The 14105-nt window shown below is 32.0% G+C and overlaps 1 protein-coding gene across 1 annotated transcript; it reads right to left on the bottom strand.

Annotated features, from left to right (window-relative positions):
- Nucleotides 1-5454: 5454 nt before the first annotated feature.
- LOC132740185 (uncharacterized) lies at nucleotides 5455-6225 on the bottom strand. Its single transcript, XM_060728040.1, has one exon. It carries the CDS (start codon nucleotides 6223-6225, stop codon nucleotides 5455-5457), a length of 771 nt encoding a protein of 256 aa, XP_060584023.1.
- Between the last annotated feature and the right edge of the window lie 7880 nt (nucleotides 6226-14105).

The raw sequence follows: 14105 nt of genomic DNA, 5'->3' as shown, positions 1-14105 counted from the left end.
TTTCGGCTATATAGTTTTTATTAATAAAATATAAAATAACTTACATTTTTGATTGATACTAAGTTCTTCGACGTCCTAAAATAAAAGAAACAATTCCAAATCTGCCATACTTTTGTTTCCGTCACGTCCCTCTCACAAACTTCAAGCAAATGTAGCTAACAGTAAAGTGCATGGAAAATCACTCGACCATGAATCTTGAGCGCTCGGGGACAATCTTGTATGTTTAACCACTGATTGATTCTCACCAAAAAACTTTACTAAACAAATCCGTTAAAGACGCCAGCAAAACATTTTCCGACCTCTTTTCAGTCACACGATTTAATTTGCTATGTATTTATATGAAACTATTGTTCCCCGCCTGGATAATTCGGAAGGACCAAAAAGTTAACGTGGTTGGCACACCATCACGTGACATGCGCGAAACAGTTTTTATTCGTCATTCGGGCATTAAGACGCAAGAACAATTGGAAGTGGTATCAAAATGAAATATTGAAAGAAGCTGGGACCTTAAAGTTAAAAACGGTTTATAATATATATAGTTTGTTAAGGTATTTAATTAAAGCAGAATTTAAAAAAGAGAGAAGTCAGGAAAGACACCAGTGAATACACAGAAAATATGTTTCACTAAAATACTTTTTTACAGTGAAGTACGAAAATGAAAATAAGCGTTTTATTTCATCAATATTTCTCAATATTTCATTTAAAGGTATATAATAAATATATGTACTCTGATTTGATTTCGATATAAATTCTATTTTGTCAAGGATCTTAATTACAATGTAATATATAAATCCGCGATTATGTGTAATTCTTGTCCGATTTGGGTTTTAAAAGCGTTTAACCACTTTTCATTTTTGGGTCATTTTGCACTTATACTGGAAAAATAGAGTGAGCGAATAATCTGAAATCTTGCACACAAGTTAACGTGCATCCAATAGTATATAAATTTAGAAAAAGATATTACCAGTTTCGTCATAGCAATAACGTTTATTAGAGATGTAGATTTATCTATATCTCTGCGTTAGTTTTAAAAAAATCATACCCTGGTTGGTATATTTTAACTGGAACAATAATAAAATTTTGGTCCCAGATTTTAATTAGAATAGGAAACACATTTGTGACATTGTAACAAATGTGAACAAAAAAAGTAAATTACATGAACACTGACTTATTTTTAAAAAAATCAGCATCAGACTAAAATAACAAAATTGAAAAAAAAAACAAGAAAAAAAAACAGATTGCAAAAGTAGAAAATAAAAAATATTCATAAGATTGTTCAAAATGCAGCGCGTATATAGAACAGAACAGAACAGAACAGAAACTTTATTACTTGGTTTAAGCATAAAAAGCTCATCACCATATTAAATATACAAATACAACATATAATACATAAATGACACATGACATGAATATATATAATTACAAAATAATGGTTTATGTGATGTGAGAATGTTTAATGAGATACGAAATTACTTAAAAAGCATATGAATACATGTATATAATACACAAGAATTTGCCTATCTTTACCAAACATTATCAATTTAAGCTACAATACATTTTCTTCTATGTGAATACAAAAAAGCAAACTGTGACAAATGAAGGGGATAACTTAGGTATTTTAACATTTACTTCCCCTTAATAATTCATGATCAATATTAATAGAATTCATTTCTATATGAAAAATGAATACATTTACTGATTTTGTACGTTTTTTTTATATATATAAAGAAAAGAAAAACCCACACAAAACAGACCAATACCCGAAACAACTAACACTTGACTTAATTATAAGGATTAGTTTTGTCAAAACATTTTATCATGGTATTTATATTTGGTTATGTGTTGAAAAACAGATATAGTTAATTTGAGAAGATACAAATATTAATAAATAAATAAAAAAATATATGTATATATGTACAATTTCATATTCACATATAACTTTACAAATCTACATGATGGATATACAATGCGCATTTAACAGTTACAATGATACTTTTTTATTTTTTTAAACAACAGAAAAAACAGAGAAAGAGAGTAAAGCTTACATGTCAGTATATTATAACAAACTATCCCTCAATTTAAAAGCTTTATCACAGAATATAGCTAAATTTTTCGGTTCTTTCTTGCGACCAGTTTGCATTAATGAAATGAATTTAAACATACTTGTGTTGCAATAATAGTATCTTGGAATGTATTGCTTTCTTGACTCAGAATATATCGGACATTTAAGGATAAAGTGAAATTCATCTTCTATATCATTCATATAACATAAAGTGCACTTTCGTTCATTCCTTGGTACATTATTATGTCTTCCTAACTCGATATTAAGTTTGTGTGAGGAGAGTCTTATTTTTGCTAAAACATTTCTATATTTTACATTTTCAATATATTTTATATATAACGATTGTTCAAATGTGATCTTATATTTCCTATATACATCTAACAATGATGAAGATTGAATACCATTATTCCAACAACTTATATAAATATCCCGTAATCTATTCCTAAAAATAGGTACAAATAGTTTTATATTAACAGAATCGGGATATAACCAGACTTCATTAAATCCTGCTGACTGAAGAATGTTTTTAACTTTTGAAGCCCAGTTTGTTGAACAATTTACCACATCAACATCATATATCTGTCTACACAATATTGTTCTCAATATACAATTATCTTTTTTACTTGTATTTAACTTAAGAAAATATTTAATCATACGAATATGCCTTTCAATGTAAAGAGGAAATCTCCCCAATTCTGCATATAATGCCAAAGTATTTGTCGACTGTTTAACATTTAAAATAAACCTACAAAATTTTGATGTACTCGTTCCAAAACTTCTGCATTCATAAACCCCCATACTTCACAGCCATAATTTAAAATTGATAAAACATAGGCGTCAAAGAGATTAAACATAATGTTAACTGGTACTTTGTAGTCACGTAACAATTGTAACAATGAATATAATGATCTGAGCCCTTTCCCAGCTAACGTCTTTGTAGCTTGCATGAATGACCCACCACTCGTGAATACCACACCTAAGTAGTTAAATGAATTTACTACCTCGACTTCTTGATTATTATAAAACCACTTATCCATATTACCAAGTCTACCACCTTTTCTGAATACAATTATTTTTTGTCTTTTCAACATTTACCGTCAAATTCCAACGATTACAATAGGACAATAAACTATCGAGTGACTTCTGCAAACCAGACCTAGATTCTGAAATGATGACGGCATCGTCAGCAAATAACAATAAATAAATTGATATTTGGTCGATATTAAGACCAACGTCAATATTTTCTTGCAGGTGTAATTCGATATCATGCAAGAACAGGGAGAAAAATATTGGAGAAGTTATCTCCCCCTGGAATAGACCAATGTGGAAGACATCAGATAACGTTCCTAGATGTTTAACACACAATTTCACCTCATTATACATTGATCTTATAATTGACAAGAATTTGCCGTCAATACCTAATTTTATAAGTTTATACCATAACCTTGACCTATCAATACAGTCATATGCTTTTCTATAATCAACGAAACAACAGTACAGTTTCTTTTTGTTTTCAATTTGCCTTTGTATGAGTGAATGTAAGATAACGATAAAAACAGGAACAACTGTGCTATACCCATTTTTGAAACCAAACTGGGCATCCGACAATACACAGTTGTCTTCAGCCCATGATTTAAGTCTTTCGTTTAATATAATTGTAAACAGCTTAGAAAAACAGCTAGTAAGTGTGATTCCTCTATAATTATTGGGATCTGAAATATTGCCCTTCTTATGCAAGGGAATAATAACACCTGTCGCCCATGACTTGGTAAAGAACAAGTTTAAAGGGTGAATTATCTGAGGGACAGATACTTTAAAATATTCATATAGGATATTGTCTAACGAGGGCGTTTTGTTTACTCCTAGCTTCTTGATAGCTTTCAAGATTTCCTCATTTGTGATACGTTCATCTAGCGTCTCAAATGTGCTACTGTCATATATCCCCTCACCTAAATTATTGATAAAATCGTCATAGTCATTATTTTCTACTTCCTCGCTCTCCCCTGACATTAAATTGCAAAAATAATCTTTAAAATCACTAACTGAAAAATCTTCCCCACAAACAGTAGAATTTGTACTTTTGAATATTTTCCAAAATTCCCTTGGTGATCCTCCTTAAATCGTTCATTTTTTGACAACGTGTATTATTAAAAGCATTTTTTGATTTTCTACATTGATATTTATAGTCTTTTCTTTTATTAAAAAGTATAGTTCTATCTTCTGAAGAGTAAGATAAATTATATCTGGTTACAGCATCCTTATATGCAGCCAATTTTTGAGAACATAAATTATCAAACCATTTCTTATTTTTGTTATTATCACTAAAACAAACTTCACTGTCAACAATATAAGTCTTCTTGAAATACTTATCACCATGTTCACACAAAAAATTAGTAAAAATAGAAGTGAGTTTATCAACACTGTTTTCTCCATTAATTTCAGAACGTAAATCACTTTCAAGTGAGTTCAAATTTTGAGATATATCTCTCAAAAATAAATCTTGGTATCTTTTATCAAACTTAATACGTGTATTAGTACTACTTGTAGGCTCATATAATGGTTCAATATTAGTTTTAAAAGAAAACGACAATGTGGCATGGTTGGAAAAAATATTGAATTCTCCGACCTCAAAATTGTCCAGTAAGCAAAAATTATCTTCTTGTGTAAGTAGGTAATCTACTGCACTTGTTCCATTATGCGTGAAACAGGTAAATTTCCCATGATCACCTGGCCAGCGACCGTTAACTATTCGCTGATTGGTTGCTTTACAGAGATCAAGTAGATAATCACCGAACCGATTTGACGTAGTATCTCGAGAAATGCGAGGCATGGGATTATCAATAGTTATTACCACTACTAATATTTCTGTCAAACTGAATAAAACAGCTTTACAACCAGTTCTACTATTAAGATCGCCTACTACAAATATTTTGCCTAGCAAATTATAGTCCATAATATCTTGTTCAAGTTGTGAAAAAATATCAATATTGTAAACGTTATGCACAGGGGAAGATTCAGGTGCGATGTATGTAAAACAAATATATATATCATCTCTAATATTAAAAAATGTTTTATCTATTTTTAACCAAATTATACAGTCTATAGAATTTTTAACAATTTTTATTCCTTGCCTTAATTATAGTGTCTTTCATATATACCACAAGTCCGCCGCTTGACCGCTTTGCCCTACGGTGTTGATATTTCCGATATGAATGAATTGGGTTTGAATAGCCTTTAAGTTCAATATTTGACGATTTGTTTGTCCATGTCTCACTTAGGCAGATAATATCATTTTTACATAATATGTCTAAAAAATCCTTGCATTGTTTTTTTCCCACAGTAAGTCCTTCTACGTTCCACGATATACATTTTAAAACATTCCAACTTGGTTCCTAGCATGATTCTCTATAAAGCTGATTGTTAATGTAAAGTTTGTCCATCTTAAGGTATGCTTCCTTTCCATCCCGGCGGGCCTGAAACATGATAGGGATTAACTTACGGCGCTGATCTACTATTTCTTTCGGATACTGTTCTGATATGCCATAGATAGATCCCTTCAGCTCCTTAGCAGCTCGTCGCACCCGCTCACGATCGGGGAAGTCCGTGAATTTAGCGACAATCGGTCGTGTTTTTCCGGCACTATATTGCCCAATGCGATGTACTCTCTGAAGTCGGATATCACTAGATGCATTTTCTATTTTAAGTTTTTCTTCAATGAATTGTAGGATTTTAACTTCACAGTTTTCATCTTTTTCTTCTTTGATTTTGTGAAACAATAAATTGTCCCGCATACTACGACATTTTAAATCTTGTATTTCTGACTTTAATGCGATTTCTATGCTTTTATGTTCTAGTTCAATTTTCGACATTTTACTGGCAAAACTATCTAACTCTTTGTGATGCTTATTCATTTCTAACAAAGTTTGACTATCGAAGTCGCGGCTACGCTCTAAAGCCTGTACTTTATCATCGAGTTCATTGACCTTTAATTCCATTGTTTGGATACGCATGTTTATACTGTCAACACTACATTGAATTGTATCTAACCTGGAAAGTTTATTGTCCATACTATCCAACCGTTTCATTATCATTGTCATAACGTCTGTGCCTGGCGAGGCGGTTACATGAACATTAGATGAGTTACATGCATCCATTTGTCCCATAATTGGGTAGGGGCTTGCACCAATATTCATTGGAGGGGCGTACGTGTATCCAAAGTCCGATGATAATAACTGTGATTGGGGGTATAAGGTTGTGTTTGTTTAAACGATGAGTCCATTTTCCTTGTCCATGTTTTGCCTTTGTTTACGTTCCCGCCTTTTCACTGGTGTTTGATGTTTTTCTTCTCCATGCGAAGTTTTAGACTTTTTTCGCTTTCTGGTCATATGGTACCAATATTAAACATTCCCTTCACCAAAAAATATATCCAAAACTTATTTTGATCACTAAATAACTTGTAAATATATTAATTTTCCATTTTCTATTACACTGATTTAAAATTTCCACCATTTGCTCACGCATGCGCACTTAGCATTTCACATCTACGCTAATTTATTTCTGTTGCTCTGGCTATTAAAACGTTCAACGGCGCCTAGCTAGAATTATTACCCCTCACTTTTTTCGTAATGTTAATTTCTCATAGGCCTCTGGGAGTTATTCTTACTGTTAATGCAAGTGTACCACGTGACTAAAAATTTTGTACTGTTACATAGGTAACAGTATTTTTTAACAGTATAAAATCTGGTCACGTGGTCTATTTTCTAAATAAAATGAAATAAAATGGCCGCCATTTTGTTCTCGATTCATTTTTATTTTCGACGATAGGGCATCGCCGAAGTAACTATTACTCTCATAAAATTCTTTGCACCCTAGAGTTCCTTTCGCGTATAAAATATCTTTTTGTTGAATAGTCAACCGGAAACATCCGTTTTCAACGGAAGTAATTGTAATGTAAATAATTTTGTGTCAAACTGGAATATGCAGACAATTAAAGCATGCAACAAAGGATAATTTAACAATTTTAACCAGTGAAACGTTACAGATAGAGTTGGTGGACAGACATCAGTAGGATATCATCGTTATTTTCTAAATGCACTTTGTCAAAAACCATGCGAAGAATATTCTGGATGCAGACGGATCAGATTTCACAGATCATAACCTTATAAATGGGTTAGTGTTTTGTTATCTAATAAAACCTAGCTTATTGTATGTTTATGATTTGTAGATGTCATCATTTGCTTAAAGAATAAAAGAAAAAGAGAACTTCTCAAGTAGGCCTAAAGTACACTTAAAACTTAAAAGGTAAGGACAGTTTAAAATTAGTTATTGTTACTCTTGGTTTATTTTTGTTACAGTTAGATTTAGTTGACAATTTCAGATCATCACATTATTTTTGTTCGGGGGTAATAAAATAAATCACACATGGGTTTGTGGGTAACAGTAAAAATATCATCCCGAGGAAAATACTGTTACCCGAGGCGTAGTACACTTAAAACTTAAAAGGTAAGGACAGTTTAAAATTAGTTATTGTTACTCTTGGTTTATTTTTGTTACAGTTAGATTTAGTTGACAATTTCAGATCATCACAGTATTTTTGTTCGGGGGTAATAAAATAAATAACACATGGGTTTGTGGGTAACAGTAAAAATATCACCCCTCGTAAAAATACTGTTACCCTCGGCTACGCCTCGGGTAACAGTATTTTCCTCGGGATGATATTTTTACTGTTACCCACAAACCCATGTGTTATTTATATACTGACACTGACAATTTCATTGATAGGTATAGAATTCTATTTTTTTTTGTTTTTTTATTTGTTTTCACGTGTAGTCTATAGCCGGGCAAGCCACTTATTTGGGGTAATCTCAGGGGCAGGTAACTTATACATTAACGTCTGAAATATCTTTTTTCCTTTTGTAATGTTTTTCAGTATATTTTTCCATATTTTCAACCAAAAAATCCATGAAATATTTCTGTTACCTTTTTCATAAGAGGTAATTTTAATTCTTCTAAGTTTTGCCTTAAAAAGCGTTTTAATTTCGCCGCCGCCGCTGCCAACCACCACCAATAACAACATAGTATGAGTAGGAAAAAGTTTTGTAAAATGCGTAAGAATACAACACTCGCTGTATCTGTAAAATCCACAGATCCGCTGATTTATATAAAACTCGAGTTCAACATCTTGCGACATTTAACGATAGTGTTGCGACATTTAACGGTAGGGGAAATCCGTGCGACATTTTACGTTAACATTAACGGCAAATGATTTTGCGACATTTAGCGGCGGTTGCGAAATTTAGCGGCAATGGTGCGACATTTAGCGGTAAATGCGACATTTAACGGTGTTGCGACATATAACGGCGCCACACATGCCTACTTTTGTTACTTAAAATCAACAACAATATCTGTCAATTCCGTTATTACTTAGGTCTTTTACGTGCCGATTTTATTGTATTCATTTTCTTAATAATCGATGAGAACAGACCTATGAGCTTTATCATTGAAACTTAAATCGGTATTTGAAATAAAGTATCATTCCTCTTTTAAATGAACATTATCTTTTTAAAATTATATTATAAATGGTTTAGCTTCGATATATTTTTGCAAGTAGGGTATGCGTTTCGTTCAGTCATTTTTACGCTGATTTTGTCGTATTGCATTTCTTTATCGCCTACGAAATGTATTTTCTATATTTGCACCATAGTATCATTCTTCTCCATTAAAAACAAAATTACAAATATAGTTACAAATGATAAAACTATACATTATTTTGTAAAGAAGGTGTCCGTTTGCAAAGGTATTTTACGCTTTGCACCGATACATTTGATACAGATATATGCCCAACATGATGATTCAATATTATTGAAGAAGTTTTCACTATATTGAATTAAAGCCGGGATGAGAAAATTTAGGTCAGATTATCGCATCGAATTTTTCACAGACTAGAGACATACCTTCAAACTTGAGTGCGATTTTTTTTTTATAATGAATTGCCTGACACATAAAACAAAAAATTTCAAAAAAATGACTTCATGTTTACATTGAAAATTTCTCTGCTATTCACACCACTGACACATACTTTTTTTAAACGAAATACCAAGGTAAAAAGTGATCTTAGAGATTGAGAAACTATTTTATTTCAATAAGAAATTTAAATGTTATTGTCTTTATAATTAATTCAAATGTTTATAATCTTAAAACTTCATGTCAGAAGTTTATTTAAAATAAACCCTACTTATTTGTACAGCTGACAGTTAAAACCAAAATAATTTTTTTTGAAAAAAAAACAAAAAAAACAACCCCCCCCCCCTAAAAAAAACAAAAAAAAAAACAAACAAACAGAAAGTTGTGTCCGACCGAGGCCGAGCTCTTTATGTTTACTGACTTCAAATCACTTGCACTGAACTGCTATGAATTTTTGAAAACCACCAGGGACTTTTGATTCTTTCGCATGGAAAACCTAGCAAGCAAGTTTCAAAATGTCGATGGTTCTCTGCAGGTGCAATATTCTGCCTGAAGTAATGCACAAAGGCGTACCTGAGGTCCTCGCCCCCAGTAAAGTTAAATGGTAGAGTGAAAGTTTGAAATAAAACAACAAAAAAGCAGTCATTACCTAGAACATACAGAACCACATTTTACTAAGAGCGTAGCTAGCCAAAATGAAGTTTGTAATTTAAGTTCATAGACTTCTTTATTTTTGCACAAAAATAGGAATAATAAGATACAAAAAAATATAAACAATTATTTCAGATATTATGATAAATTAAGTAACATGTCCATGGTTAAAAGTAGCTTCCGCAATTTAAAAATTCAAATTAAATGTTATACTTTTATTTTGTACTATAGCTCTAAAAAGAGCCATTAACAAAACATCAATATATACATAAACAAAAATCAGAAACATAGCAATACGTGACAAGAAGTCATGGCATGTGTATTCACTGGAAATAAGTTTTTGATAAATGGTGGGTAAAGTAGCTCTTACACTTAAAATAAGGTTGCTCATGTTAAGTGTCTTATAAAATTACCAAACCAAAAAGTTTCAGTAAACAAGATATAAACGAAGCGTTGTTTCACATGACATCTTATGGAGCAGAATTTGGGTATTTATTCGCTGTTTATCTTTCAATTTCTATTTATCTTATTTATATTCGTATTCATTAAATTCTTATCTATAATCATATAAATTTAACTTGATTTAAACATGTTTAATTGCTACATTTTAATTGACAGTTAAACATTTGTATTTTGATACTGCAGAATGTAAGGATTAATTGTTTCTACTTCTTGTTTAAACTACGTGATTAGATATTATGTTGTATACTTCTTCCTTTACAATTTGAATAATTTAGTTTTAACTTATGATCTTGAACGTACTTCCTTTTAAGAATACAAAGTGGGTTACATAGCACTGAAATAAAATCTATACGAATGCACCTAGACGAATACAAACTGCAATAACACGAATACGAAATTACATTTGAAATTTGAATTTATACATCTGGCCGGGAACCAATATTTCCGTACAAGTCCGTAATTTCTGACGGTGTAACCGTTGAAATATTTTCTTCAAAAAAAAATTCACGAAATCCAGGGTAGCACTCAACAGTTAATTTCAAGTTCCTGCCGTCAATGTCCTACAAGCAATACGTCTAATAATTCTGATACCAAACTACACAACCTGGAAAAAGAAAACACATTTTGTTGAGAACATATATGACATAAGATTGCAAATCTACAAAGTAATCATCCCATCTGCAATAGGCAGGCAGTCAAAAAAGTTGCAATTCATTCTACAGTGGCTCGAGACCCAAAATAACACATTTCGTCCCTCTCGCAAAAAATACCTGCAAATAGAACACCGTCTCTGCTTCAGCAACTCCCAATACATGCAAAATATCAAAAAGAAACTGGTGCTCAACCTTGTTGATTTTTTTGCTACTGCTAAAAGTTTATACCCCCTGTAAAACAACTTGTTTTTACCGCGCATGCTGTTTAAAAGTAATGTTTACAAAAATGGCGGCCTTGACATCTATAATCAACAGCATGTGATTTCTGGTCATGTTTTCGAATTTGCCAGTGATCATATTAGATGTCACAAAAACAAATTTCATGCTGAAAATGCACTTTAAATAAAGACAACCAGTCATTAAACCTTTTCCCTTATAAAGTCGTGTTCTGACGGCTTTTTTGACGTTTTTGACGGGTAGTCCCCTTCATCGCCAAGAAAATTTTGGACATGTGACAGGCTAAAAATAGCCTCAGGTCGATCTCAGGGTAACTAGTAACCGACGCTGAAAAGCCTTTTACTCTATTTTAATTCATTGAGAAGTTGCAGCACTTAATTAAATCAGTTTTGATGGGGGAAAAACAATGCAAAATAGTGATTTTTCGCAATTTTGAGACTTGTGGCTTACATTACTGTGGTGTGCTACCTATAAACTTGGATTAAATCGCCGCGAAGCATTGTATCCTCCCACCTTGTGCTCACGGAAAATACCGAAGCGATACATGAGTTATCTCCCTTCACTAAGATTTTGCGCTAGAATTGTAGATCTGGTACTCAGCTAGGACAAAACAGCAAATATTAATCACGTAGTTTCAAGTTTTTATTTGTTTTGCTGTTCTTCTTTTTGAAATGAGTCAGTTTCATTTTGCTTAAGGTTGTTTAATGTTAATAATTTCATAAAATTATAATATGGATAAATCTCTATAACAACAATTCTTATAGCCTCTTTATACAAATTTATTTTCAGTGTGAATCGAATGGGAATAAGAGTTGCACAAATTTTATACATTTGTAAGAAACAAGTTCGAGAAAACACGCTTTCTTTTAAATAAGTTGGACTTAAGGGAAATATATCGCGATATTGCATTACAATAGACTGCGTTAAAAGATTAAGAAAACAGTAATTTTATGCCTCATTCGCAGCTCAGTTCTTGGATTTCGTTTCGACAAGCACTGCACTTTGCGACTGTCACAGTATATGAGGCAATGTTGTTACAAAAGAAACTATAAGAAACATTTTATAATATATGACAGCAAGCTATTTTATAACTACTGTTGTACATGTATACGATTTAAGTTTCCTTAACCCATTACTGCATGAGCATTTTGTAAAAAATGAGTGTTTTCATTGAAAAGTCTCCCATTACAAGTTCAAGTTGCTATAAAACTATAAAAACAGCTTCAATACTAAATAAAACTTGGCACAAATGTTGACTGAACATTTTATCTTTTTATGTAGATATTTGTATTTTTTGTATGTATATATGTTATGCTCTTCAACTATTGGAGGAAATGAATGAATATATGTTAACCAAGCTATCCAAGTACTGTCCAGCTATAAGACTAAGATAAGTCTCTATATAAAGTTTTTAAACAAATAAAATTGAACTGGTCATTTATTTATGTGATTTTTACATATTAAACAGACTAAAGGATCCACCGGGGAGGGGGCTTAAGGGGAGTGAACCCCGGACACACTGGCCTGATTTGATTTTCTATCAAAAAGGCACATTGAGAGTAGAATAGTAGCAATAAACCCGGCTTAAGATAAATGTAAGTCACTTAGTCTTAGTTCTAGTTTATTGGAACCTAGAACCTTGGTGAGGTTCCTGTCATAAAATTCTTTCAGTCAAATTTAGGCAATTTGTCAACATAATGGCATAGACTGCATACTCGGAGTCATGCAGACACTTTCAGTAGATTACTCTGGGTCAGTGTAATGGCACTTAACACAAATAGATTACTTGAATGTGAAGATGGTTTTTTTCAGATTTAACAGATGACTTTTTATAAGTAAAAATCGCCTTTACTAGTCCCGTTCTTTGTCTTTGTACTTTATCTCCGCTTAGGACAAATTTTGACTTACTGAGACTCCTGTTAAGTCGAAAGGAGTTTTTGGTCCTGTCAATTAAAGTCCAGCATATTTTCACCTCAATAAGTCGAAATGTTAAAACATACAAAGATCGGCGACATCAAGGTGAGATGTTGTCACTCTGGTTCACACGTTTTGTAGTGCTTTTGATTGGCGGTCATCAAGTATTATTAGTATTAGGGAGTTATATAGGTATAAGGACTGAATTGGTTTTAACAGTCTCCTACCATAGGTATAATATTAAAGTGTTTCAAATATAGTCGCCGGTTTCTACCGGCGACTAATTGACCTATAACAATTAAGACACCTCGATGAGTTTTACCTACCACTTGCATTTTCAGGTCAAAGGGCCAATGTCACTGTGTCTTGATATATTAAAAATTCAACGGACCATAAATTTGAAAGTGCGTATACATAGGGACTTCATTCGTTCTATGTGGATACATCTTTGACATATCTAGTCCTCAGTTGCCCCTTATTATGAATGTAATATTCCTCTTTCTTATTTTTATCTTTATCCAGATTGTTGTTAAACTGAGAGATGTCATGTCAATAACACATTAAAACACACCATATGAACAAGAAATGACAAAGCGAGCCGCTACTAGCTTTTTTAAAAGCTAACCTTGTTTATAATTACACTAGATGGATGCCTTTATTTATAAGACTGAACATTCGTTAAATTTGACTTTACATGCTTTGCATTTAAAAGAATTAATTTAACATTTCTGAAAAAATATTTATAGATCTTGCTACCTTTTTATATTGAAAGACAGTGCGGTAAATGGAGGTCAATGTCTTTCAGCTAAGATACAATGTTCAATTAATACTAGCACGTCAAGAGGACTCAGAAAAAGTGCCTTTAATCAATGTATATTTTGAATGATATTTTTACTCCCCCACACGCATCGCACGCACGCATACTAACTAACTAACCAATAATCATACTATGAATTAATTTCTTTGCTGTAAAATAAATTATTTTATATGGCGGACAATTTAAAAATTATTGCAGAGTAGATGGATTTTGTAAGAATGAGGTCTATTAGAAAGTACCATAAATTAATAAATATTTTAAATGAACAAAAATATTTTGATATTTCCTAATTAGCCTGAAAATTGTTTCGTCGAACGGTTTTCAGCGTTATTCATGCTTGCTGGTG

Source organism: Ruditapes philippinarum, unplaced genomic scaffold (assembly GCF_026571515.1).
Source record: "Ruditapes philippinarum isolate M1 unplaced genomic scaffold, ASM2657151v2 ctg974_1_1_1_1, whole genome shotgun sequence".
NCBI classification, from domain to species: domain Eukaryota; kingdom Metazoa; phylum Mollusca; class Bivalvia; order Venerida; family Veneridae; genus Ruditapes; species Ruditapes philippinarum.
This window is presented reverse-complemented; position numbering and strand designations above follow the sequence as displayed.